Source organism: Ascaphus truei, chromosome 7, assembly GCF_040206685.1.
Source record: "Ascaphus truei isolate aAscTru1 chromosome 7, aAscTru1.hap1, whole genome shotgun sequence".
Classification (NCBI taxonomy): Eukaryota; Metazoa; Chordata; class Amphibia; order Anura; family Ascaphidae; genus Ascaphus; species Ascaphus truei.
The window spans coordinates 41,248,291-41,273,594 of NC_134489.1; the positions used below are offsets into that span (position 1 = coordinate 41,248,291).

The window sequence follows — 25,304 nt, forward strand, 5'->3', positions numbered from 1 at the left end:
GGGTTCTTCTTTGTCAAGAAGAAGGACGGTACCCTTCATCCATGCATCGACTACCGAGGGTTAAACAAAATTACTATTAAAAACCGATATCCCTTAATATTCTAATTGTTCGATCGTCTCCAAGGAGCAACCATCTTTTCCAAGTTGGATCTACGCGGCGCATATAACTTGGTAAGGATTCGACAAGGTGACGAATGGAAGACGGCCTTCAATAGACTGGCCAGTTAATTTAAAAAACAAACAAAAAAAAACAACACTGCTGTGCCGGGTCTCCTTGTGGGCAGCAGCGGAAGTCAGCTGGGCTTAGGTTGTGGTGCGCCGGCGTGAGAGGGAGGCCCGGCGCGCACGGGAGCAGCATCATGGGACAGGTGCCTGTAGCGGGGCCGGCGGCAACTGCTGTGAGCTGCCGCCGGGTCCCCGCAGCATCTGGCCACCCCCCCAGCATCGCCACCCCCCCCCCTTTGCCGCCACCGCCACCCCCCCCTGCAGCCACCGCCACCCCCCCAGCACCGCCACCCCCCCCCTGCAGCCACCGCCACCCCCCCCCCCCCCAGCAGCCTGACCTGAGATCATCCCCAAGGTAAGTCTAATTTTTATATGTATTGGGGGTGTATTTTATATATGTGTTGGGGTATTTTATATATGTATTGGGGGGGGGGGGGCATATTTTAACACACACACACACACACACACACACACACACACACACACACACACACACACACACACACACACACACACACACACACACACACACACACACACACACACACACACACACACACACACACACACACACACACACACACACACACACCATTGCGCATGCGCACGCAGCCCCCTCCCTCTCCCTCTCCCCCGCGTGACGTCAGGAGGCGGGCGCCCCCCGTTGTAGCGGGTTTCCAAAAGATTGAACCGGAAGCGGAAACACACCGACCGGAAGCAGTGGCCTTGTGTGGACAAAGAGAGGGAGCAGTACCGGCCGCCGCTGCCGCCAGCACCACCACGGGGACGGTAAGGGAGAAAGGGGCGGTCACTGCGATTCATTCATTAGGAACAGTGCGGCCTCTGTGCGTGTTGTAACCGAGGGAGCTATCTGCTGTAGTGATGAGGTGGTGGGGGGTGTGATGATCTATCTGCCCCAGAGGTGGAGGGGGGTGGGATGATCTATCTGCCCCAGAGGTGGAGGGGGGGTAGGATGATCTATCTGCCCCAGAGGTGGAGGGGGGGTAGGATGATCTATCTGCCCCAGAGGTGGAGGGGGGGTAGGATGATCTATCTGTCCCGGAGGGGGGGGGGGGGGTAGGATGATCTATCTGCCCCAGAGGTGGAGGGGGGGGGGTGTAGGATGATCTATCTGCCCCAGAGGTGGAGGGGGGGGGTGTAGGATGATCTATCTGCCCCAGAGGTGGAGGGGGGGGGGGGGTGTAGGATGATCTATCTGCCCCAGAGGTGGAGGGGGGGGGGGGGTAGGATGATCTATCTGCCCCAGAGGTGGAGGGGGGTAGGATGATCTATCTGCCCCAGAGGTGGAGGGGGGGTAGGATGATCTATCTGCCCCAGAGGTGGATGGGGGGGGTAGGATGATCTGTCTGCCCCAGAGGTGGAGGGGGGGGGTAGGATGATCTGTCTGCCCCAGATGTGGAGGGGGGGGGGGGGGGGTAGGATGATCTATCTGCCCCGGAGGGGGAGGGAGGGGGGTGTGATGATCTATCTGCCCCGGAGAGGGAGGGGGGGGTGTGATGATCTATCTGCCCCGGAGAGGGAGGGGGGGTGTGATGATCTATCTGCCCCGGAGGGGGAGGGAGGGGGGGTGTGATCTATCTGCCCCGGAGGGGGAGGGAGGGGGGGTGTGATGATCTATCTGCCCCGGAGGGGGCTGGAGGGGGGTGTGATGATCTATCTGCCCCGGAGGGAGGGGGGGGGTGTGATGATCTATCTGCCCCGGAGGGGGAGGGAGGGGGGGGTGTGATGATCTATCTGCCCCGGAGGGGGAGGGAGGGGGGTGTGTGATGATCTATCTGCCCCAAAGGGGGAGGGAGGGGGGTGTGTGATGATCTATCTGCCCCGGAGTGAGGGGGGGTGTGTGATGATCTATCTGACCCGGAGTGAGGGGGGGGTGTGTGATGATCTATCTGCCCCGGAGGGGGAGGGAGGGGGGTGTGATGATCTATCTGCCCCGGAGAGGGAGGGGGGGTGTGATGATCTATCTGCCCCGGAGAGGGAGGGGGGGTGTGATGATCTATCTGCCCCGGAGGGGGAGGGAGGGGGGGTGTGATCTATCTGCCCCGGAGGGGGAGGGAGGGGGGGTGTGATGATCTATCTGCCCCGGAGGGGGCGGGAGGGGGGTGTGATGATCTATCTGCCCCGGAGGGAGGGGGGGGGTGTGATGATCTATCTGCCCCGGAGGGGGAGGGAGGGGGGGGTGTGATGATCTATCTGCCCGGAGGGGGAGGGAGGGGGGTGTGTGATGATCTATCTGCCCCAAAGGGGGAGGGAGGGGGGTGTGTGATGATCTATCTGCCCCGGAGTGAGGGGGGGTGTGTGATGATCTATCTGACCCGGAGTGAGGGGGGGTGTGTGATGATCTATCTGCCCCGGAGTGAGGGGGGGTGTGTGATGATCTATCTGCCCCGGAGTGAGGGGGTGTGTGTGATGATCTATCTGCCCCGGAGTGAGGGGGGGTGTGTGATGATCTATCTGCCCCGGAGTGAGGGGGGGTGTGTGATGATCTATCTGCCCCGGAGTGAGGGGGGGTGTGTGATGATCTATCTGCCCCGGAGTGAGGGGGGGTGTGTGATGATCTATCTGCCCCGGAGTGAGGGGGGGTGTGTGATGATCTATCTGCCCCGGAGTGAGGGGGGGTGTGTGATGATCTATCTGCCCCGGAGTGAGGGGGGGTGTGTGATGATCTATCTGCCCCGGAGTGAGGGGGGGTGTGTGATGATCTATCTGCCCCGGAGTGAGGGGGGGTGTGTGATGATCTATCTGCCCCGGAGTGAGGGGGGGTGTGTGATGATCTATCTGCCCCGGAGTGAGGGGGGGTGTGTGATGATCTATCTGCCCCGGAGTGAGGGGGGGTGTGTGATGATCTATCTGCCCCGGAGTGAGGGGGGGTGTGTGATGATCTATCTGCCCGGGAGGAGGGGGGGGTGTGTGTGATGCTCTATCTGCCCGGGAGGAGGGGGGTGTGTGTGTGATGCTCTATCTGCCTGGGAGGGAGGGGGGAGGTGTGTGATCTATCTGCCCGGGAGGGTGTGTGTGTGTGATCTATCTGCCCGGGAGGGTGTGTGTGTGTGATCTATCTGCCCGGGAGGGGGTGTGTGTGATCTATCTGCCCGGGAGGGGGTGTGTGTGATCTATCTGCCCGGGAGGGGGTGTGTGATCTATCTGCCCGGGAGGGGGGTGTGTGATCTATCTGCCTGGGGGGGGGAGGGAGGGGGGGGTGTGATGATCTATCTGCCCGGGAGGGAGGGTGTGATGATCTATCTGCCCCGGAGGGAGGGAGGGTGTGATGATCTATCTGCCCCGGAGGGAGGGAGGGTGTGATGATCTATCTGCCCCGGAGGGAGGGAGGGTGTGATGATCTATCTGCCCGGGAGGGAGGGAGGGTGTGATGATCTATCTGCCCGGGAGGGAGGGAGGGTGTGATGATCTATCTGCCCGGGAGGGAGGGAGGGTGTGATGATCTATCTGCCCGGGAGGGAGGGAGGGTGTGATGATCTATCTGCCCGGGAGGGAGGGAGGGTGTGATGATCTATCTGCCCGGGAGGGAGGGAGGGTGTGATGATCTATCTGCCCGGGAGGGAGGGAGGGTGTGATGATCTATCTGCCCGGGAGGGAGGGGGGGGTGTGTGTGATGATCTATCTGCCCGGGAGGGAGGGGGGGGGGGTGTGTGATGATCTATCTGCCCGGGAGGGAGGGGGGGGGGGTGTGTGATGATCTATCTGCCTGGGAGGGAGGGGGGGGTGTGTGATGATCTATCTGCCTGGGAGGGAGGGGGGGGTGTGTGATGATCTATCTGCCTGGGAGGGAGGGGGGGGTGTGTGATGATCTATCTGCCTGGGAGGGAGGGGGTGTGTGATAATCTATCTGCCTGGGAGGGAGGGGGGGGTGTGTGATCTATCTGCCCGGGAGGGAGGAGGGGGTGTGTGTGATCTATCTGCCCGGGAGGGGGTGTGTGATCTATCTGCCCGGGAGGGGGTGTGTGTGATCTATCTGCCCGGGAGGGAGGGGGGGGTGTGTGATGATCTATCTGCCTGGGAGGGAGGGGGGAGGGAGGGGGGTGTGTGATGATCTATCTGCCCGGGAGGGAGGGGGGGTGATGATGATCTATCTGCCCGGGAGGGAGGGGGGGGTGATGATGATCTATCTGCCCGGGAGGGAGGGGGGGTGATGATGATCTATCTGCCCGGGAGGGAGGGGGTGTGTGTGATGATCTATCTGCCCGGGGGGGGGGGGGGGGTGTTTGATGATCTATCTGCCCGGGAGGGGGTGTGTGTGATCTATCTGCCCGGGAGGGAGGGGGGGGGGGTGTGTGATGATCTATCTGCCTGGGAGTGAGGGGGGGGTGTGATGATCTATCTGCCTGGGAGGAGGGGGGGGTGTGATGATCTATCTGCCCGGGAGGGAGGGGGGGTGTGATGATCTATCTGCCCGGGAGGGAGGGGGGGGTGTGATGATCTATCTGCCCAGGAGGGAGGGGGGGTGTGATGATCTATCTGGCCCGGAGGGAGGGGGGGGTGTGATGATCTATCTGCCCCGGAGGGAGGGGGGGTGTGATGATCTATCTGCCCCGGAGGGGGAGGGAGGGGGGTGTGATGATCTATCTGCCCCGGAGGGGGAGGGAGGGGGGGTGTGATGATCTATCTGCCCGGGAGGGAGGGGGGGGGGTGTGATGATCTATCTGCCCGGGAGGGAGGGGGGGGGGGGTGTGATGATCTATCTGCCCGGGAGGGGGTGTTGATGATCTATCTGCCCGGGAGGGGGTGTGTGTGATCTATCTGCCCGGGAGGGGGTGTGATGATCTATCTGCCCGGGAGGGAGGGGGGGGGGGTGTGTGATGATCTATCTGCCTGGGAGGGAGGGGGAAGGGAGGGGGGTGTGTGATGATCTATCTGCCCGGGAGGGAGGGGGGGGGTGATGATCTATCTGCCAGGGAGGGAGGGGGGGGTGTGATGATCTATCTGCCCCGGAGGGAGGGGGGGGGGTGTGATGATCTATCTGCCCGGGAGGGAGGGGGGGGTGTGATGATCTATCTGCCCGGGAGGGACGGAGGGGGGGTGTGATGATCTATCTGCCCGGAGGGACGGAGGGAGGGTGTGATGATCTATCTGCCCGGGAGGGACGGAGGGAGGGTGTGATGATCTATCTGCCCGGGAGGGGGTGTTGATGATCTATCTGCCCGGGAGGGGGTGTGTGTGATCTATCTGCCCGGGAGGGGGTGGGATGATCTATCTGCCCGGGAGGGAGGGAGGGGGGGGGGTGTGTGATCTATCTGCCTGGGAGGGAGGGGGAAGGGAGGGGGGTGTGTGATGATCTATCTGCCCGGGAGGGAGGGGGGGTGTGATGATCTATCTGCCCGGGAGGGAGGGGGGGTGTGATGATCTATCTGCCAGGGAGGGAGGGGGGGGTGTGATGATCTATCTGCCCGGGAGGGAGGGGGGGGTGTGATGATCTATCTGCCCCGGAGGGAGGGGGGGGTGTGAAGATCTATCTGCCCGGGAGGGAGGGGGGGGTGTGATGCTCTATCTGCCCCGGAGGGAGGGGGGGTGTGATGATCTATCTGCCCCGGAGGGAGGGGGGGTGTGATGATCTATCTGCCCGGGAGGGAGGGGGGGGGTGTGATGATCTATCTGCCCGGGAGGGAGGGGGGGGGGGGGGGTGTGATGATCTATCTGCCTGGGAGGGAGGGAGGGAGGGGGGGGGTGTGATGATCTATCTGCCTGGGAGGGAGGGAGGGAGGGAGGGGGGGTGTGATGATCTATCTGCCTGGGAGGGAGGGGGGGGGGGTGTGATGATCTATCTGCCCGGGAGGGAGGGTGTGATGATCTATCTGCCCGGGAGGGGGGGTGTGATGATCTATCTGCCCGGGAGGGGGGGTGTGATGATCTATCTGCCCGGGAGGGGGGGTGTGATGATCTATCTGCCCGGGAGGGGGGGTGTGATGATCTATCTGCCCGGGAGGGGGGGTGTGATGATCTATCTGCCCGGGAGGGAGGGGGGGGGGTGTGATGATCTATCTGCCCGGGAGGGAGGGGGGGGGGTGTGATGATCTATCTGCCCGGGAGGGAGGGGGGGGGGTGATGATCTATATTCCCGGGGGGGGGGTGTGATCTATCTGCCCGGGAGGGAGGGGGGGGGGTGTGATGATCTATCTGCCCGGGAGGGAGGGGGGGGGGGGTGATGATCTATATTCCCGGGGGGGGGGGTGTGATGATCTATCTGCCTGGGTGGGGGGGGTGTGTGATCTATCTGCCCGGGAGGGAGGGGGGGGGGGTGTGATGATCTATTTGCCCCGGAGGTGGTGTGGGGGGAGAAGGGTTCTGATCTATTTGCCCCAGAGGTGGGGGTTGCTGATGTATCTGCCCTTGTGGGGAAGGGAAGAGTTAAATGTGTCCTAATTGGGGTGGGTGTGAGGGGGGAGACAGTCAGATTTTGGCAGCCCCAGTGATTGAGGGGGGGGGGAAGATGAGGAAAGTCAGATCTATCTGCCCTAGTGGGCTGTTTGGGCACCTCTCTCTCCCCAAGGGAATCAAGCCCTCCCCATGTACCAGTGCTTCATTCACACAGCTTGTCCCATCGCTGATTGGCTGCTGGCCTCTGGTCCCGCCTTCCCCAGACAGGCAGGAGGTGGGATCTTAACTGAGAAAAGAAACTGAAACATTACCCAGCTTTATATCCAGGAAGCGGCCCGGGGATCACTTTATCCTGCCCCCAGCTGCTAGGCCGCAGGGTCCCCTGCCCCCCCACCCCTGGTATCCCTGCTCTATATCACAGAGCTGGCTTCTTTCTCAGCTGGCCTTTGAAGTGTGCTCTTATGTGGCACCCTGCCAGGTATCCTTGTCCTCTCAATAGGGAGAAGTCAAAGGTAAGGAACAGCCGAGCAAAATGTTTGTATTGTGTCTCCGGACAGAGGTTTCTTACAATTCTTATAGTCATGGGGTGCTCCAATCCAGTCCTCGAGACCCCCCTCAACAGGTCAGGTTTTCAGGATATCTCTGCTTCCGCACAGGTGGCTCAATCAGTCCCTGCTTCAGCACAGGTGGCTCAGTCTTTGAGCCACCTGTGCTGAAGCTTGGATATCCTCAAAATCTGACCGGTTTGGGGGGGGGATGTCCTGAGGACGGGACTTGCGCCCCCTTTTTTTGTCAGTAGCCGAAGTGCCAGAAAAGAAACAGCAGCGGTTCTGTGGATCAACAAGCGAGGTCTCATTCCTCTAAAATATGTCGATAAGTCTCTAGATCGCTTTTTGTTTGAATTAGGTAAGAAGAGAAGGGGAGAGAGCCCTTTTGTAATATATCCCGATCCATGTGACAATTAGGGGAACTTTGGGATTCTAGATAGGAAACCTAGTGGTCACTCTGTGTCATTACACGGTAACCTGGGAGCGCGTTCTCATTCGATACAATTTGAGACGCTTTTTCTGCTGGAGAGATCTTTTAAGCCTTTTTTTGTAATCTGCCACATTGCTTCCCAAATTCATACCGGGCTCTTGGACAGCAAACTGCTTTAGTGAGTCCTACAGACTTCAGGCTTTCGGACAGACGTTTAGTAGCTTGTAGCGGGTGCTCTTCTCTCTTACCGCTGTGCACTTTTGAAGGACCCCAGTTATTACTCCAGATCATCTCCCTGCTCAGAGTACTGTAGAAGGGGTGGAACGTGACCCGGTCCCGCTTTACTCACTCATTCTAATGCACTTTTGCATTTGTATTTTAGACCGCAATTTGTGATAAAACCGGGACTGGCCTGCAATCTCCCGATCACACCGGTGGCTTGCAGTGTTGAATTAGTAGTGTGGGCCGTAGCTGATAGGGCAGGGGTTTCCAACTCCAGTACTCGAGAGCCACCAACAGGTCAGGTTTTCAGTATATCCCAGCTTCAGCACAGGTCAAAGACTGAGCCTCTGATTGAACCAACTGTGCTGTAGCATGGACTGATTGAGTCACCTGTGCTGAAGCAGGAGCTGATTGAGCCACTTGTGCTGCAGCAGTGATATCCTGAAAACCTGACCTGTTGGTGGCCCTTGTGTGCTGGAGTTGGCCACCCCTGTGAGAGGTTGTCTGTCATTTGGGCTTTTCTGGGTTGTTTTACATGGTCACCATGGTTAAAGCCATGTGTTCATTGTGTATTCTCCTTTTGGCAGGGCCTTTGCACATCAGTTGTGCGAGTGGAGAGCGGACTGCAGCTCCCTCCTGCCCGTCGCTGCATATAAGGGTACTGGCTGGCATTTTGGTGCCGAGTTATGAATAGAGGCGCAAATCGAGGGCAACGTTCTTGGCCAATGCACAAAATACATACCTTCAACCAGAGCCCCAATTCCCCCTCTTTCACTAATCCTTTCATTCCACAGGGGTATTACTCGGACCATTTGCAAGCAGAGCAGAGAGCGTTTCTCTTGGGAAAAGACCCAGACGTTCCTTGGAGTGTCCCTGGCCCGTCCGTGTGGCACACACATCGTACACCGCAAAGCAACAACTTTACACACAAGACTACAACACAGCCACCGAGATACCAACGGCCCCACATCTATAGGGTACCATCTGAAAATAGCGTAGCTAATCTGTCCCTCGATTTCAAGGCACTGTCCGTCTCTGCTAACTCGTTGGAAGAACTGATACTGGGATTCTTCAAGGAGCTTCATGAAGGTGAAACCTCCACGGCTCTGGACTTAGCCAAACACTTCCGAGTGCCCAAAAAACGTGTCAACCACCATCTCTACAGCTTAGAACGGAAAGGTTTGCTGTGCAAAGCGGGTGAGAGACGACCGTTCTGGAGAATCGCAGCTGCTTCCCACGGTCCTAGACCTTCTTTTAGCCACAGGAGACAGGGATATCAACGTGAGGCTCCTCCAGAAGAAGAGGAAGACGTACCATCTTTGGACTCTGAAAGCAATTTGGCCACCTGCTCACCAGAGGCCATGGCAGAAAACCGGGAGAAAGTGTGCGAATATTTGTACGGCTCCCCTACAGCAACCGCGCTTTTCATCCGGAAAAATATCGGCGTCTCCAAGACGAGCGAGGTCAATCAGATCCTTAACGAGCTGGAGAAACAAGGAGATGTGTGCAAGGAGACCGCCACCAACCCCATCAAGTGGGCCCTCACGGAGAAGAAGCGCGAGAGGATGCTGAACAAGAAAAAGGCGAAAGACACCATGGAAACGAAGATCGTAAAAGAGGAGCCAGAAGACCTCCCAGATGTTGTGGCTACGGGGCAGCCCGTGAAGGTGCAGTTGGCCCCGAGCGTGGAGAACGGGCAGCAGGGCACGAAAAAGCAGGACACGAAAAAGCAGGACACGGGCAGTGACAAGCTTCCCGTGGATATAAAGACAGAAGGTGATGATGCGCTGAGCTCTGACGCACTCAATGCAGGACCGCCCAGGAAGCGTGCGAAGGGCATGGAATACGACGACGAGGACGACAACGGCAACGAAATGTGGACGCAGGATGACATTCCCAGCACTCTGGAAAACTTCATGGACGCAGGGGCTATGTCGGGGTTCACGCAGTATTACGAGCCGGTCAAGGAGCTCTCGCGCTTGGAGAAGCTGCAGGCGTGCCAGGAGAAGAACCCGGTCAGCGGCCTCATCGAGTTCACCCAGTTCTGTGCGCAGCAATGCGATTTCGTTCTCCTTGGCCAGAGTGGACCATCGCACGACCCCAGGTGAGACCACGGGGGGTAGTAGGGAGGAGGGGGGATTAACTACGGCACAAGGGGGGCCTGCAATGTATTGCAAAACCATTGCGTTCCTTTCAGAAATTCAAAGCAGCGCGTCCCTCTGGCAACCAATGGGTTAATTTATATTAACTCCCATGTCCACCATATTGGTCACTATATTAGTTTTGTATATATATATTAAAAAAAATGGGGAAACCGCATATTAAACCATCTTTTACCAATATTTAGAACATCATTTTTTTTAGCTTTTCCCCTGTAAAATATTTAAGAATGAATGAAATCAACGCAAAACCGTCACTTCTGATGAGTTATTAAGCAAGAAGTGACCGTTGTGATGTCGCACGTCTCCCCCCGCCCGGCACTGACCAGTGGATGTATATATTATCTTGCGCTGAGTCTCTCCTCTGTAAGTCTCTGCTGAGACTGGTGGATAAGAGCTTTTTATTTAGTTCGCTTCTGCTTTGCTTTCCCACCTGTCCCAGCGCTGACGAGACGACTGCGTTATTAAAGTCTTAGACGAGGAAGTTCTAATCGTTCATGTACAAACATGAAGAGCACCCGTGTTGGTTTCATTAAACATGAATGCTTCCGTTATCCGCTCAGATAGTCTCTCTTTCTGTAAGCCGTGTAAACGTTGTGCTGTGTACTAAATGGCAGCCTAAATTAAGTATATTGGTGATTTTAAAAAGCAGCGATATATTGGGTGCTGAAGGATTTCTAAAGCTCCTGGGAAAACTGCAGCTCAGAGATCAAAGCGCTTTGTCCACGGTCGTCTTATAGCCATCTTGTTGCTGAATTTGCGCACACTGTGTGAAATATTCGTTGTTGTTGTTGTTGTTGTTGTTGTTGGTCTGTGCATCTGATTTATTATTTGTTCATGTTTTGAAGGTTTAAGATGCAGGCCGTGATAGGCGGGCGCAGTTTCCCGGTCGTAGAGGCGAGCAGCAAAAAGACTGCAAAGAAGGTTGCTGCGTCCACAGCCCTGCGTGTTCTTATCCGCGAGCAGGGCGGTGGCACCGAGCCGGCGGAGGAGATACTATCGGCAGAGATTGAGACTCCAAACACACAAGAGGAGACGGTGAGTTGTGTGTGTTGGATTGCGCGTGTTAGTAATATTATCACATTAACACACGGGTTCTCCACTCCAGTCCTCAAGACACCAGCCCTCCCCCCCCCCCCCCAACAGGCCAGGTTTTCAGGATATCCCTGCTTCAGCACAGGTGGCTCAATCAGTGCCTCAGTCAAAGACTGAGCCACCTGCGCTGAATCAGGCTCTTCAACTGAGCCACTAACGTCCTCTTGTGCTGAAGCAGGGATATCCTTATAACCTGACCTGTGGGGGGGGGGTGGTCTCGACGAGTTGAGAAACCCCTGTATTAACAAACAGATCCCGACTCAGCTCCTGCACAAGCCCTTCTCCCTAACCCCTCACAGGCTTCAGCGCAGGCATTCAGTGGGTTAAGGCCCATACTTACCATGAGGCCGCGTCCATAGTCCGTGCGGCGCAAACAAAAGGCCGTAACCTCAACGAGGACTGCCATAGGGCGCACGACAGTGTGGCCGATTTTTTTCGCGCCGGTCGGGTCACGTGCACGGTTTAGCCAATGAGGGCGTCTCGTTCACGTGACATCACGCCCCCCGTTGCGTGTCCTCCACATCCCACTGGCCAGGGAACGCCTCTGCAGCAGGCATGTGCGACGCCACGCGCTCTGTGGTCTGACGCCTCTTGGCGTTGGAAGACACCGGCTTATACAAGTGAGTGGGCTGTACGGTGTCTTATTGCAGCGGTGCGCAAACTGGGGGGGGGGGCGAGCCTGCCTGCGGGGCGGGGGCCCGCGCGTTTTAGAGAGGCCCCGCAAGCTTCCCGAAGGCACTTAAATTAAGTGCCGGGGGAGCTGCAGGGCCTCTGTAAACCTTTACTTACGCGGCATGTGACGTCACATTGCTATGGCAACGTGACGTCATGACGCCGGAGCCGAGGTGAGGGTCGCGGGGGTGAGGTGACCGCCGGCAGGGGGGCGCAGGGGGAAAAGTTTGCGACCCCCTGTCTTATTGTATATCGCCACTTAGAGTGTAAGCTCTTCAGGGCAGGGACTCCTTTTCCTAATGTTTACTCTTCTGCCCGTAGTGTTTATTCCCATTATCTCTCCTATTATTTTGTGACAAGTATTAGTGCTGTAAAGTGATATGTAAATGGTTGATGTTATAGAAAACACACATGCCCGTCCCATAACAATATATACAGTATATATTGACTTAAGCCATCTATACCTGGTCATTCCTGTAACACCTCTAAATATTTAAGCCAAGGAGCGCCAACTCCAGTCCTCAAGGGCCACCAACAGGCCAGGTTTTCCGTATATCCCTGCTTCAGCACAGATGGTGCTGTCCTAGACTTAGCCACCTGTGCTTTATCAGGGATATCCTGAAAACCTGGCCTGTTGATGGCCCTTGAGGACTGGAGCTGGCCTCCCCTGATTTTAAGCCACCCGATTAAGGGATGTTTAATGGCTTTCTTTTTCCGACCATTTGCAGTATGATATATTGCTGGATTTAGATACAAAACTGTCCGGTTTTGTTCAGACTGTTAGGTTAGAGCAGGGGGTGCTCAATCTTTCCTCCTCCCCCTCCCTGCTCGCCCCCCCCCCCCCTTACCTTGTCTCCAGCTCTTAGTGTCAAACGACGCTGCGGGTTCACGTGACCCCGCTGGGTCATTTACCGCCGCAGTGCCATGGCGACGCGTTGCCGAAGCTAAGGGAAGTTGCAGGGGCCTCACTCGATTCCCCCCGGCATTAGGACTACTAAACGCTGTATAAAGTTCGGTGCACCTGCCCAGCGCTGTATGAAATGACATTCTTATGCGCTTACCTTCTTTTTGTTGCCCTTCTTTAGCAAAATGTAACAGAGTGCTCTTTCCCGAGCGGCAAGAATCCCATCTGCGTTCTCATGGAGCACAGCCAGAAATCGGGGCACGCGTGCGAGTTCCAGCTGCTGTCCCAGGACGGACCTGCCCACGACCCCAAGTATGTCTCCGTCTTAGTGTCAGGGGCACCACTTCGACCTATGAGTTGTTTGCCCCTTTGGTGTAGAAGAGGTTAAAATCTGGCATCAAAAATGTGAATGTGTCAGTTTGGAGTGCAGACCCGGTGTGAGGTTGGATGAAACCGTTTGCAGCCTTTGCGTTGCTTGTCCTTCTGGTAGAACAAAACTCAAAGGTTCGACACATTTTTAAACACAAGTTAAGACGCAAAAAATGTTGCGTTGGTGAGTGCTTTGAATTTTCTGCACTTTCAGCATACTTTAAAGAGGGCTAGTGATTTACAGCAGGGGAGGCTCAACTGTCCAGTCCTCAAGTCAAAGACTGAGCCTCTGATTGAGCCACCTGTGTTGAAGCAGAGATAATGAAAACCTGACCTGTTGGGGCGGGCTTGAGGACTGGAGTTGAGCCTCCCTGATTTGCAGGATGCATTGCATTTGGTAACATACCTTCTGTAAGAATGAAGACTCCGCTGTATAATCGCGCCTCCATCTTTTAGCAGTGTTGTTTATAATGTAATGCGTGCTTTGACAAGTCTTGACATTCAGGCCGGTTATCGGAGCAGCACACCGTGACATCTCGCCCCAATTGTAATCCATGCGTATTTTTACGGAGAGCTCATTAAACACCCGCCACTAGGGGCAGCAATCCCACAGTTTCGGGGATGTTGAACACACAGATTGTGTAAGACGTTCACAATAGCAGCCATATTTAAAAGTCCCTGGAAATATTGTTTATACCATCGTTCCCTGTTTATTATAGAAATACAGGGTTATTACAGAATCGCATATCCAAAGGAAAAGGAGGAAAAAATGATGCAAAGTTTTTGAACGACCGGATCGGTCTGGTTAATTTGTTATATTTGAACTGTTCTTCTTCTGTATCGCAGGTTCACGTATTCTGTAAAAATTGGCAGCGAGACATACCCCGCAGTGACTGCCAATAGCAAGAAGCTGGCCAAGCAGCTGGCTGCTGAGGTGGCCGTGAAACAGCTCCTGGGCAACTCTGTGTTACCGGGCGAGAAGGTATGGGGTGTGTGTTGCGGCCAACTCCAGTCCTCGAGGATCACCGACAGGTCAGGTTTTCAGGATATCCATGCTTCAGCACAGGTGGTGCAGTCAGACTGAGCCCCCTGTGCTGAAGCGGGTTTATCCTGAAAACCTGACCTGTTGCTGGCCCTTGAGGAATGGAGTTGGCCGCCCCCTGGTTTATAATTTGTCACCTGGCTGTGGCTGCCTTGTGTTCAATCTCCTATTAGGCCACATCCATGGTTACCGCGACGACACGCCCCCTCGTCTCATCCACCTAGAGGGCACAAATCTCTCCAGGTAGAGGCGTGTGTGAAGACACGCACAAGCACCCAACCATGGACGTGGCCTTACAAAGCGGGGCTGCGAGGCTAAACAATCCAGAAAACTTAATTCCATTAAACACTCCGAAACATCTCCCCTCCCCGTGGGAGCGGCCTGGGATGGAACTTTCAGAAATGGAGCCCTCTGATGGGATCTGCTTGTTGTCATGGAGACACTGAGCCTATCCCTCCAATCAGATGGCCAAACCGGACCTGGAATGTTCCATTTGTTCAGAATTGAGGGGGGGGGGGGGGGGAATTGAGTTTATTGATATTCCATATCTGACATTTTGTATTTAATAGATACCCTGATTTATAAGTTATGACTAGTGGAGCCTGCCACTCCATGTTGTAATTGCTTCCCCCTTAGGCTGATCAGTAAATCACATTGAAATGTTCTTCATATGTCTCTACATTATCCAGCTGACTTCCTGCTTTGTCTCAGTTTGACACAGGTCCCAATCCTGATGGCTCTGAATTGCCCACGGGCCCGGAGCTGCCACTGGAAGATCCCAAAAATACCCAGGCCCATAATGTGGGGGTTTTCATTAAATATCTGAATGCCAACCCAGTGAGCGGCCTCCTGGATTACTCCCGTGCCAAGGGCTTTGCAGCGGAGTTTAAGCTCGTCAACCAGACTGGACCTGCCCATGATCCCAAGTACGTGTGAACTTTGGAGTCAGACTAAGTGTAATGGGAAGTATGGGCTGTCTGATTTTCAAGCAGTTTATACTAGTATTGTGATGCACTGCAAGTCCCCTCCAACCTAAAGGAGCCGTTACCCCTACAGAATTTACGTTCAAGTTAATGTGTTGGATGCATCAACCTTGTTACATGACTGTAGAGCCGCGGTGGCCAACTCCATTCCTCAAGGGCCACCAGTAGGTCACGATATCCCTGCTTCAGCACAGGTGGCTCAGTCAAAAGACTAAGCCACAAGTGCTGAAGCAGGGATATCCGTAAACCCTGATCTGTTGGTGGCCCCTGAGGACTGGAGTTGGCCTACCCCCGCCGTAGAATGTTCCCCGCACACTGCCGGGTGTATAGTATGTAAACTCCAGTCACTGCTGCCGGCAAACGCCTATCTCTCACCATCAGGTTCCTCTACCAAGCAAAGGTTGGCGGCCGCTGGTTCCCAGCCGTCAGCGCGTCCAACAAAAAGCAGGCCAAGGCGGAAGCGGCCGACGCGGCCCTGCGAGTCCTGATCGGAGAGGCAGAAAAAGCGGCGCGCACCGGGGAGAGCATCGCAGAGGCCAGTGTGCGTGGAGTAACCGCGTGTTGGGCTCGTGTCGGGATTTACACGGCAGAACAAGTGGGGGGAAGAGTGAAGGTTCTCGTGTACATGCGGGGGAGGCAGTACACCGGGGGGGCGCCAACTCCAGTCCTAAAGGGCCGCGAACAGGTCAGGTTTTCAGGATATCCCTGCTTTAGCACAGGTGGGTCAGTCACGATATCCCTGCTTCAGCACAGATGGCTCAATCAGATTGAGCCGCCTGTGCTGAAGCAGGGATATCCTGAAAACCTGACCAGTTGGTGGCCCTTGAGGACTGGAGTTGCCCACCCTTGCGCTAGACCTTCACACACGTCCGGGGTTTTGATGAAGAGTAATCTTTACCTTACTTCACGGTGCAGGAATCTCTCTCCTAAATAGGGGGTGGGGGAAGTTGAAACCGGAGAGGGAGGCGTGTAGTCGATCGCGATTACACGGCGCGGCGGTAGAAAGAAATGTAGCTATGCTTCAAATCCCGATGATCTCCTTACAGCTCCCGGTGTCCGGCAGCACGTTCCACGACCAGATCGCCATGCTGAGCCACCAACGCTTCAACTCCCTGACCGCCCGGATCCAGAACAGCTTGCTCGGCCGGAAGATCCTGGCAGCCATCATCATGAAGAAGAGCGAGGAAGACATGGGGACCGTTGTCAGCATTGGAACGGGTAATCCCGCCCCCCCCTCCCCCTCTCTCCTCCACGCCCCCCCCTCCTTCTGCTCCCGTCTGCTTTGTGTTGCGTCCGTGCGTCACACGAGCCTTGTTTGTGTTTCGCAAAGGCAACCGTTGTGTGAAGGGAGAAGAGCTGAGCCTGAGAGGAGAGACGGTCAATGATTGCCACGCTGAGGTTATTTCCCGCCGGGGGTTTACAAGGTGAGGCGTTCATCTACCCGCACGCGCCCTTATTTCTCTCCATCTATGCCACGAAGTTGCCGCCCCACAAACCACGATTTGAGCTGTAGTACAACACTGTGGCCCAACCCGTGGTCCCATTCCCGCGGCTTCCCAGAAAATGATTGGCCGTTCCGAGGACACAAAATGCATTATCTTCCATTCAGTAGAATGGTAACTATTGCCATCACCATTTGCCGGCTGTGGGAAAGACTTGGCCACCTCCACACCCTATTCTTACATGACGGCCCAGTATATCTTAAGCATTCTTCAATTCTGTAGGGGTATGTAGATCTTTATTTATATAGCGCCGACGGTGTATAGCGCAGCAAAGTCAGACAATAGGCAATCCCTGTCCCGGAGAGCTTACAATCTAAGGGGTATTTTGGGAGACTGAGACAGCAGGTGCTGTAGATGGCAGTGCCTGGCCTTGCTGGTGGGTAGGTGCAGTAGATGGAAGTGCCTGGCCACAATGGTGGGTAGGAGTGACTGGGTGTGGGACAATAGCCATGAGTGCAGGATATTGGGATACTTCTTTTGAGAGGTGAATTTTAAGGTTGGCCGGTAATAAATTAGATAGGTTGCCATCATTAGCCGGGAGGGAGGCGTGGGCGAGAGCAGGTGTGTATATGGCTGGGTCCAGAGAGATCCCCAGCGGCAAGGAGGGGAGAGAAGAGGATTTGTGGGGGTGCTTTTTATTGAGGGATGCAGAAGTTGTTGGGAAAGGTGTGTGCATATAGTGGTGCAGTGTATGGGCACAGGCATAGGTGGAGGGGAGGAGAGATGAAGAAATGAGGAGAGTGGGGAAGTTGGAGAGAACACAAACTTTTACAAAGTAGTGAGGACACAGCGAGCAGAAGAGAACTGGAGTTGCCACCTCTGATCTAAAGCTTTAATTGGCAACACAAGTTCTTCTGCGCCCGACTCCTTCCGCCACACACACACAGACACACACACTCTCTCTCTCTCTCTCTCCCCCTCTCTCTCTCTCCCCCTCTCTCTCTCTCTCTCTCTCTCTCCCCCTCTCTCTCTCTCTCTCTCCCCCTCTCTCTCTCTCTCCCCCTCTCCCCCTTTCCCCCTCTCCCCCCCAGCCGGTGCTTTTCCCCGGGTATAAATCTCCGTTCTCCTCTTCCCCGGCTGCCTTTTCAGATACCTGTACAGCCAAATGATGAAATACAATCCGGACGCGCCAGATGATAACATATTTGAGGAAGCGGAAGGCGATCTGTTACGGGTCCGTCCAGCGGTGACCTTTCACCTTTATATTAGGTTAGTGAGAGCCAATGTGTCCCTGTGAGCCGCTGCCTTATGCAACCCATCAATTTCTTGATGTGATCCACGTAGTTGTGCACCTCCTTGTTGTATGTGGTTATGGGGCAAGAGTCCCAAAGACAGTGCTCAATCTCGTTCAGAACTTCAGTAGATAATAAACCTCCTTGTGTTGGGTAATTGTGCATGTGTAGCGCGGTTCTGACCCGAGTCCGTTTGTGCTGTTGTTGCAGCACTGCTCCCTGCGGAGATGGGGCTCTTTGTGTCTGGTGCATGTGTAGCGCGGTTCTGACCCGAGTCCGTTGTGTTGCAGCACTGCTCCCTGCGGAGTTGGGGCTCTTTGTGTCTGGTACTTGTGCATGTGTAGCGCGGTTCTGACCCGAGTCCGTTGTGTTGCAGCACTGCTCCCTGCGGAGATGGGGCTCTTTGTGTCTGGTACTTGTGCATGTGTAGCGCGGTTCTGACCCGAGTCCGTTGTGTTGCAGCACCGCTCCCTGCGGAGATGGGGCTCTTTATGTCTGGTACTTGTGCATGTGTAGCGCGGTTCTGACCCGAGTCCGTTGTGTTGCAGCACCGCTCCCTGCGGAGATGGGGCTCTTTATGTCTGGTACTTGTGCATGTGTAGCGCGGTTCTGACCCGAGTCCGTTGTGTTGCAGCACCGCTCCCTGCGGAGATGGGGCTCTTTATGTCTGGTACTTGTGCATGTGTAGCGCGGTTCTGACCCGAGTCCGTTGTGTTGCAGCACCGCTCCCTGCGGAGACGGGGCTCTTTATGTCTGGTACTTGTGCATGTGTAGCGCGGTTCTGACCCGAGTTCGTTGTGTTGCAGCACCGCTCCCTGCGGAGATGGGGCTCTTTATGTCTGGTACTTGTGCATGTGTAGCGCGGTTCTGACCCGAGTCCGTTGTGTTGCAGCACCGCTCCCTGCGGAGATGGGGCTCTTTATGTCTGGTACTTGTGCATGTGTAGCGCGGTTCTGACCCGAGTCCGTTGTGTTGCAGCACCGCTCCCCGCGGAGATGGGGCTCTTTATGTCTGGTACTTGTGCATGTGTAGCGCGGTTCTGACCCGAGTCCGTTGTGTTGCAGCACCGCTCCCTGCGGAGATGGGGCTCTCTTTGACAAGTCGTGCAGTGATTTGCCCTCTGCAGAGGGAGACAAAAAGCATTACCCCCTCTTTGAGAACCCAAAGCAGGGCAAGCTGCGAACTAAAGTGGAAAATGGTAAGTCGATCACAATTTATCACTTGTGTGTGCTTTCTTTGCTGGCTTCCATACTATTCAGTGAACCTGTTGTACGTGACCTCAAACTGGCATAAAAAGTGACTCGCATGCGCCTGTCGTGTGTCTGTCTTCCATGTGCGCCTGTCACGTATGTGTCTCCCATGTGAGGGGTAGTTCCTGTTTATTTCAGACTGTATGTACATGTGTTCAGATCTATCACTATGGGACGCCAGCCCGAACATGAATACATGGGGGGGGGGGGGGGGCACTCTGTTATCTTCAAGCAGCAGTTTAAAAACTTTTATTAATATGTTAATGTTTCCAAACTCTGGTTTGATGCCCGTGTTTCAGCTCAAGAACACCTGGGCTTTTGGAAATGGAGTTACAGAACTTTCTGAAGTCTCAGTTGCCATCGCTATCACTGACTTTGGACACGCATTACACGCATTACACGCATTACAGCAGTGGTGGCCACCAACAGGGCAGGTATTGGGGATATCCCTGCTTCAGTACAGGTGATGAGACATTCTGACTGAGACACTGATTGAGCCGCCTGTGCAGACGCAGGGATATCCTTAACCTGACCTATTGGTGGCCCTTGAGGACTGGAGTTTAGCACCCCCTGCATTAAAGCAATCAGTAGTCTGTTTATTTGATGTTTAGCTTTATTCATTCTTAAGCCTGCCTCCCCCCGAGGTTCCCTGCCTCTTCCCCCTCTTTCCCCCCCACCCCCCATTTCCGAGGTTCCCTGCCTCCCCGATGTTCCCTCAGGGTCGGGGTGAGAAGCCCCAGGATTTCCCTCTGTGATGACTCTTGATTTTGTCCTCCCGCTGCCACACAGGAGAAGGCACGATTCCCGTAGAGTCGAGCGACATCGTCCCGACCTGGGATGGGATCCAGCACGGAGAGCGCCTGCGCACCATGTCCTGCAGCGATAAAATCATGCGCTGGAACGTACTGGGCCTGCAAGGAGCCTTCCTCTCTCATTTCATGGAGCCCGTGTACCTCAGCTCTGTCACGCTTGGTACGCACTAGGAACGAACCCCCCTGAATATCACACATTTGGGTCACTGTTGCTCTGTGTACAATGTATAACGTGCGTGTCTTCCTGTTTGCCCCTAAACTCTGCATCTCTCTCTCAGGTTATCTATTCAGTAAGGGACACCTGACGCGGGCCATCTGTTGCCGCATGTCCCGGGACGGCGACGCCTTCGAAAAGCAGCTGCCAGAGACGTACATCGTCAATCACCCCGAGGTATCGGCGTTCTCTTCTCCTTTTAATTGTCTCCCCATTCACAAGCTTGTTTTATCACGAGAAAACGCCACCTTTTCATATGCATTGGCTGTTAAACGCGTCGGTCTCGCGGGATACCGGAGGGTTTGTGCTCAGCCGCTCGTCACGATACCGGCAATCAAACGCAGTCCGTTGCACGCAGAATACGGCGTGACGGCGCCGGCAAGCAGGAAGCGCGCGGGTTAAATGTGGCGCCGCTCCGTATAATGTGAAGGCCGGGACCGCACTGTACTCGGATATAAGGCACATTTTCCTAGGTAAAAATAAGCAGCAAAGTGGTATTTGCGAACCCCGCTATTTTCAGAGCCTCCCGTCCCGATGCATTTCGCAACTAAAAGATACACCAGGAAACAGAAATGCATCTTACATGCACACGTTGAACAATCAATGAAACAAGTGTAATACAGAAACACACAGCACTGCAACCAGGCAAACATAACAAATCCCAAGTATGCCTGCAAATGGGAGTCAAAAATGACAATGTAAAAGGACACGAAAAGGTGTTTTTTGGGGATTTGACATTTTTTTTTAAATTATATCTTTAAAACTTTCCCTAGGAAATATGAGCTACGACCTGTTTTTTAGGTCCAGGCTCCAAACTTGTTTGCAAGGAGAATATCCCAACCCCTTCTCCCTGCCCCGCAAGTCACATTCCCAGGCCGTGTGCAGAATACGAACATAAAATGCCATGATGCTGCAGAATGACACGGCTGTCTTTAAGGGTAACAGTATTGGTGATTTGATTTCATCCAACACCTTGATAAAGTCCTGTTGGATGAAACATGTTGGTGTGTTTCCTACACCTTCATTGCTAAGCTGATTGTGCAATAAACACAATTTTACTACATCTGGAGTTGCCCTATCTATTTTTGATCCACTGATGCGGAAGCTGTGCTCCTTTCCTTCTGCATATTCTAAGGGTAACAGGCCCAGTAATTGGGAGGTAGTGTCATTCTGCGCACGCATTGTGGGCCACATTTGTCAAAAGGTAAATCGCAAGTTTCGTATCCCCCGATTATAGCGCTAGGAATAGAAGATTTCTTGGCTTTTGCAGAACTACAATAATCCTTCTAATTATTCGTAAAATGGCAACACATAACTGTACCCGTGCCCTCCACATTTCAAACATGCTTTTTGTATTGGGAATATTTCGGGTGCAGTCGTGACGTTTTGTACACACTCCCATGCATTACACAGAGTTCCTTGCTTGTTAACCATGTGACTGGGTATTTAAGATTAACTACTGTTTCCTGGTGTATCTGACGCCTTTTCGCGCGTAAAATGCATAATGACGGAGAGACAAAGTGGGCTCTGTAAATGGTGCTTTGTTGCTTATTTTTACTTGGACTTTCCTAATGCAGATACTTTTATTTTGGACTCTGGCTGTCCCGCTGTCATATTGCTGGGTGCCGTGCAGACCGAATTGTGATAAATCGCTGATGCTTTTAAGCCTTATTGCAAAAGATATATACATGTTCTTGTTGGAACAATACAAGTTATCACTGCCTGCAAAACCCCATGTAAATCTGCCCCACAATGAGAGATTCCGCAGCATTGGGCGGTATTGGTCAGCACCCTCTTCATCTCCTTGTAATCCAGGTCGGGCGCGTCAGCGTCTACGATTCCACTCGGCAGACGGGTAAGACGAAGGAGTCCAGTGTGAATTGGTGCCTGGCTGACGACGAGGTCGAGGTGCTGGATGGAACGAAGGGGAAAGTGGAAGGGTAAGAAAGCAGCGCCCCCTTTTCTCTTTGCATGCGGTCTAAGACATTTGGGAGCAGTCCTTTTGCCTTTTTTTCTTATACCCCGCCGCCGTGACGCCACCGAACGCTTTGCCGCTAAGGTAAGTGACTAATCTTGTCCCTTACCCTAAAACCCCCTAATCTTAACACCTAATTGTAATGCTACCCCCACCCTTTACCCTAACCTTACCTTAACCCAGGGGTGTGCAAAATGGGGGCGGGAGAATTTCCAGGGGGGGCACGGCGGCTACAGAGGTCCCGCGCTCTCCCCCAAGGCACTTTAAATTAAGTGCTGGGGGGACTGCACAAGGCCTCTGCAGCTTCTCATACCTGATCTTCGGCGACACGTCGCCATGGCAACCAGCATCAAATGACGCAGTGACATCACATGAGCCCACGACCTCATTTGATGCCGGAGCCTTACAGGAGGGGGGGGGGGTGTGAATAACAGGAGGTGAGAAGGTAGGGGGGCATGCAGGGTCAATTTTGCGCACCCTCACCTTAACCCCAATCCCTTACCCTAACCACTAAAACTCCTAAACTGAACCCTCATCGAAGAGGCCGGTGGCGGATGGTCCCCTTGCAGCTAAGCGCTGGCGGGGAAGATGGTTGCTGCAGGACGGCCGCGGCCAAATGTTCCGTTTTGGGGGGGGGGAGGGTAGGGGACCTGTTCGCTTCTGATAACTCTGAAGAAACCCCATCACGTTCAAAGTACACCCCATCTACTCGGTCCAAAATCGGTTACAAAGCACCCATTTAAATATAAATAAAATCGTAGCAGTTTATTTTTGGATAAAATGTCTGTTTTGGAGAAATTCCTTTTTAAACCCGTCGGTAAGGCGCCCACAGCGTTATGCTGCGGTACCCACTTCCGTTAGCAACCCTAACACCTGTACTCGGGCAGGTCTGAGCTGCCACAGGGAGGGTCTCCTATCTTATTTATCACTGTGCGGTTCATTTAATCTCTATGGGGGGAATTTATAAGCTCAGAATGAGACCGGTTATAACGGTAGCGATAGTGTGGGTCGGTGCTTACCCTTCATGTTGGACTTGTCCTTCCCCCTTTAAACCTCTTTGTTAACAGAAGGTGTAATAACATTGTTCTGTGCTGTGTTACAGACCTCTGGCAGTGAAGGGGTTTAATATAGTGGAGATTCAGCCGCCGTTGCTTAATTAGCAGTGAATCACAATACCATTTTAATGAGTTTGTTTTATACACCATGAAGCTTATCGCTGTATAACTGCTTTGCACAGATCTCGTGTAGTAGAACATCTGTATTCCCCCGCGTGCAAAACGAATCCCTTGTTTCCTTGCAGGACAAAACTTGAAGTCTCTCGCGTCTCCAAGATGCACATGTTTGCGTTGTTCCAAGAGCTGTGCAAGCTGCGTGGGCGCAGTGAGCTGTTGCAGTGCAACTCCTACAGCGACATCAAAGAGGGCGCTGCCAATTATCAGGCGGCCAAGACCCAGTTCTTTAAGTCTCTGCAGCAGATGGGTTATGGGAACTGGATCAGTAAGCCCCAGGAAGAGAAGAGCTTTTCCTTGGCGGGAAATTAAAGTTTTGTTTTTTCTGTGCATTTTGTTTTTGTAAGGGAAGCCAGGGATGTTACCAGATCGGCGCTGGGCGTGTCAGTAATGGGTTATGTTACCTTCAAATGCGCATCCAGGTGTATATTTCTTGCTGGGCCTCCTCCCCAATCCATTACTCTGCTGCCCCAGTCCCACACACCATCGTTCCTTTAACTTCTGTTGTCCTTAATATAGACGGTAAGTTCCTGGCATGATATGTCCGGTGTAGTTAAATAGAACTCCAAAAAACCAGCATCAGTTAACTTTTTGTTTTAGCAGTTCCCCCCCGTCCTTTGTTTTTTGGTTCTGTCTCGTCACTCAATTGATCAGAAATCTAGTTTGACTATCCATTACATTTAAAGAGGACACTGGTGCCTTTGCCACAGCAATGAACTGGGCAGTGGAGGGTTAACATGACCCTGAATCAATCAGCTGGCATAGTCCTGAACATTTATTGTTAGTTTTATTTTTTACCATTTTAAATAGATTTGGAATGAGCGGGCACATAGATGCTTTCCTGTGTTGTGTCTAAAATAAACTGGTTCCGCAATCTGAACGTACACTGTAGTCTGGTGTCTTTTCTCCATTCCACGTGTAACGTGCTAGCCGGAGCATCGAGCATCTGTGTCTCAGAAAACACATTTGCAACATTGATATGAACTCCCCAAGCATCATGCGGTGGAGGTCTCTTTACATGGCCATCCAAAAAGCTGTGGGGTTGAAATGTGGCTCTGGCAGTGAGCTGTACAGATAGCAGTTGGGTTGCAGGAAGAGCAGAGACCTTTCCATAACTCCAATTTTAAGATGTGCTACTTGGTTCCATTGGAGAGAAATCAAACGCTGGTTAACCCCTCTTTAGATGTGCATGTGAAGGTTAATATAATACCTGTGCCATACATGCCGCTGGTGCATTGAAGGCATTACTCTGTAGTTCCACTCGACCAGTCGCAATTAGGAAGATTAATGGAACCAACGGACCACAGATCACTTTTAGTTTGAGTGGGGTTTTTCCCCTTGCAGCTGTGTGATTTTAGTAGAGCATTGAACGCCGGTGCAGGTCGGATAACTGTCTGTAATGCAAGTCTTGGTTGTTAAGAATGTTCCCTGGCGCTGACCAGTTGGGAGCAGACTGCAGCATTGGGAGCAGACTGCAGCATTAGAACCTTTCTGGTCGTTGTGGCTTTTTTGTTCTGAAACATTCCATATTAAACATATATTTTTTTTTTCTATTCTCCGAATGATTTCTATATTGTTTCTTTTGTACATTACATTCCCTGGGAATGGCCGCCAACACCGCAGTAGCCAAACTTGACCCATGTTACATTTGACCATTTGCATTTAGTAAAACTCTTTAGCACATGTTCAGTTAACAATATGATACATTGTTGGGCTTGCGTTTCACAGGCTACTATCCCATTGACCGGCTCGAGCCATCCTGCCCAGTCGTCATACTGTAACTCTGGTGGGTAACATGATATACAAGCCCTCCAAAGGGTCCCTGTCCCCCCGGCACAAAAAAACAGATCCAGGTTAAAAACCGAGTAGAAAAAAAAAACCCAGAGTAGTACGTTCTACAAATCTACTCTCCACAAGTAATCAACTCACAATTTGTATTCTTTGAGTAAAGCGTCTCCATGGAAGATACTGGAACTCTCGGTTACGCCACCTTCCAGCAAGACGCTTTACTCCAAGAAAACAAATTGAGAGTTGATTACTGTACGTGTGCGAGTGGATTTGTAGCACGTGCTACTCTGGTATTTTTC

General features: G+C 53.5%; 1 protein-coding gene across 3 annotated transcripts; it reads left to right on the forward strand.

Moving 5' to 3' along the window:
* The first annotated feature begins 792 nt into the window (after positions 1-792).
* Positions 793-24,775, forward strand: ADAR (adenosine deaminase RNA specific). Of its 3 annotated transcripts, none has more exons than XM_075607927.1 (15): positions 793-1,014; positions 8,574-9,883; positions 10,787-10,976; positions 12,791-12,921; positions 13,825-13,960; positions 14,732-14,946; positions 15,385-15,544; positions 16,050-16,221; positions 16,334-16,427; positions 17,595-17,714; positions 18,802-18,935; positions 19,777-19,959; positions 20,078-20,190; positions 21,829-21,953; positions 23,289-24,775. In XM_075607927.1, exons 1-15 carry the CDS (start codon positions 826-828, stop codon positions 23,527-23,529), a joined length of 3,513 nt encoding a protein of 1,170 aa, XP_075464042.1. In that variant the 5' UTR covers positions 793-825; the 3' UTR covers positions 23,530-24,775. The 3 variants fall into 3 exon arrangements, with proteins under 3 accessions (XP_075464042.1, XP_075464044.1, XP_075464043.1); XM_075607928.1 differs by lacking the exon at positions 793-1,014 and adding an exon at positions 6,936-7,091; XM_075607929.1 differs by lacking the exons at positions 18,802-18,935; positions 19,777-19,959; positions 20,078-20,190; positions 21,829-21,953; positions 23,289-24,775 and adding an exon at positions 18,200-18,365.
* Positions 24,776-25,304: the final 529 nt, after the last annotated feature.

Bases quoted from the DNA above. Each gene is read 5' to 3' on its own strand.
- ADAR (XM_075607927.1), top strand. From the start codon at position 826: ATGCGCACGCAGCCCCCTCCCTCTCCCTCTCCCCCGCGTGACGTCAGG. The intron at 16,428-17,594 runs GTGAGGCGTTCA...CTGCCTTTTCAG, and splicing joins TCCCGCCGGGGGTTTACAAG to ATACCTGTACAGCCAAATGA. The intron at 21,954-23,288 runs GTAAGAAAGCAG...GTTTCCTTGCAG, and splicing joins ACGAAGGGGAAAGTGGAAGG to GACAAAACTTGAAGTCTCTC.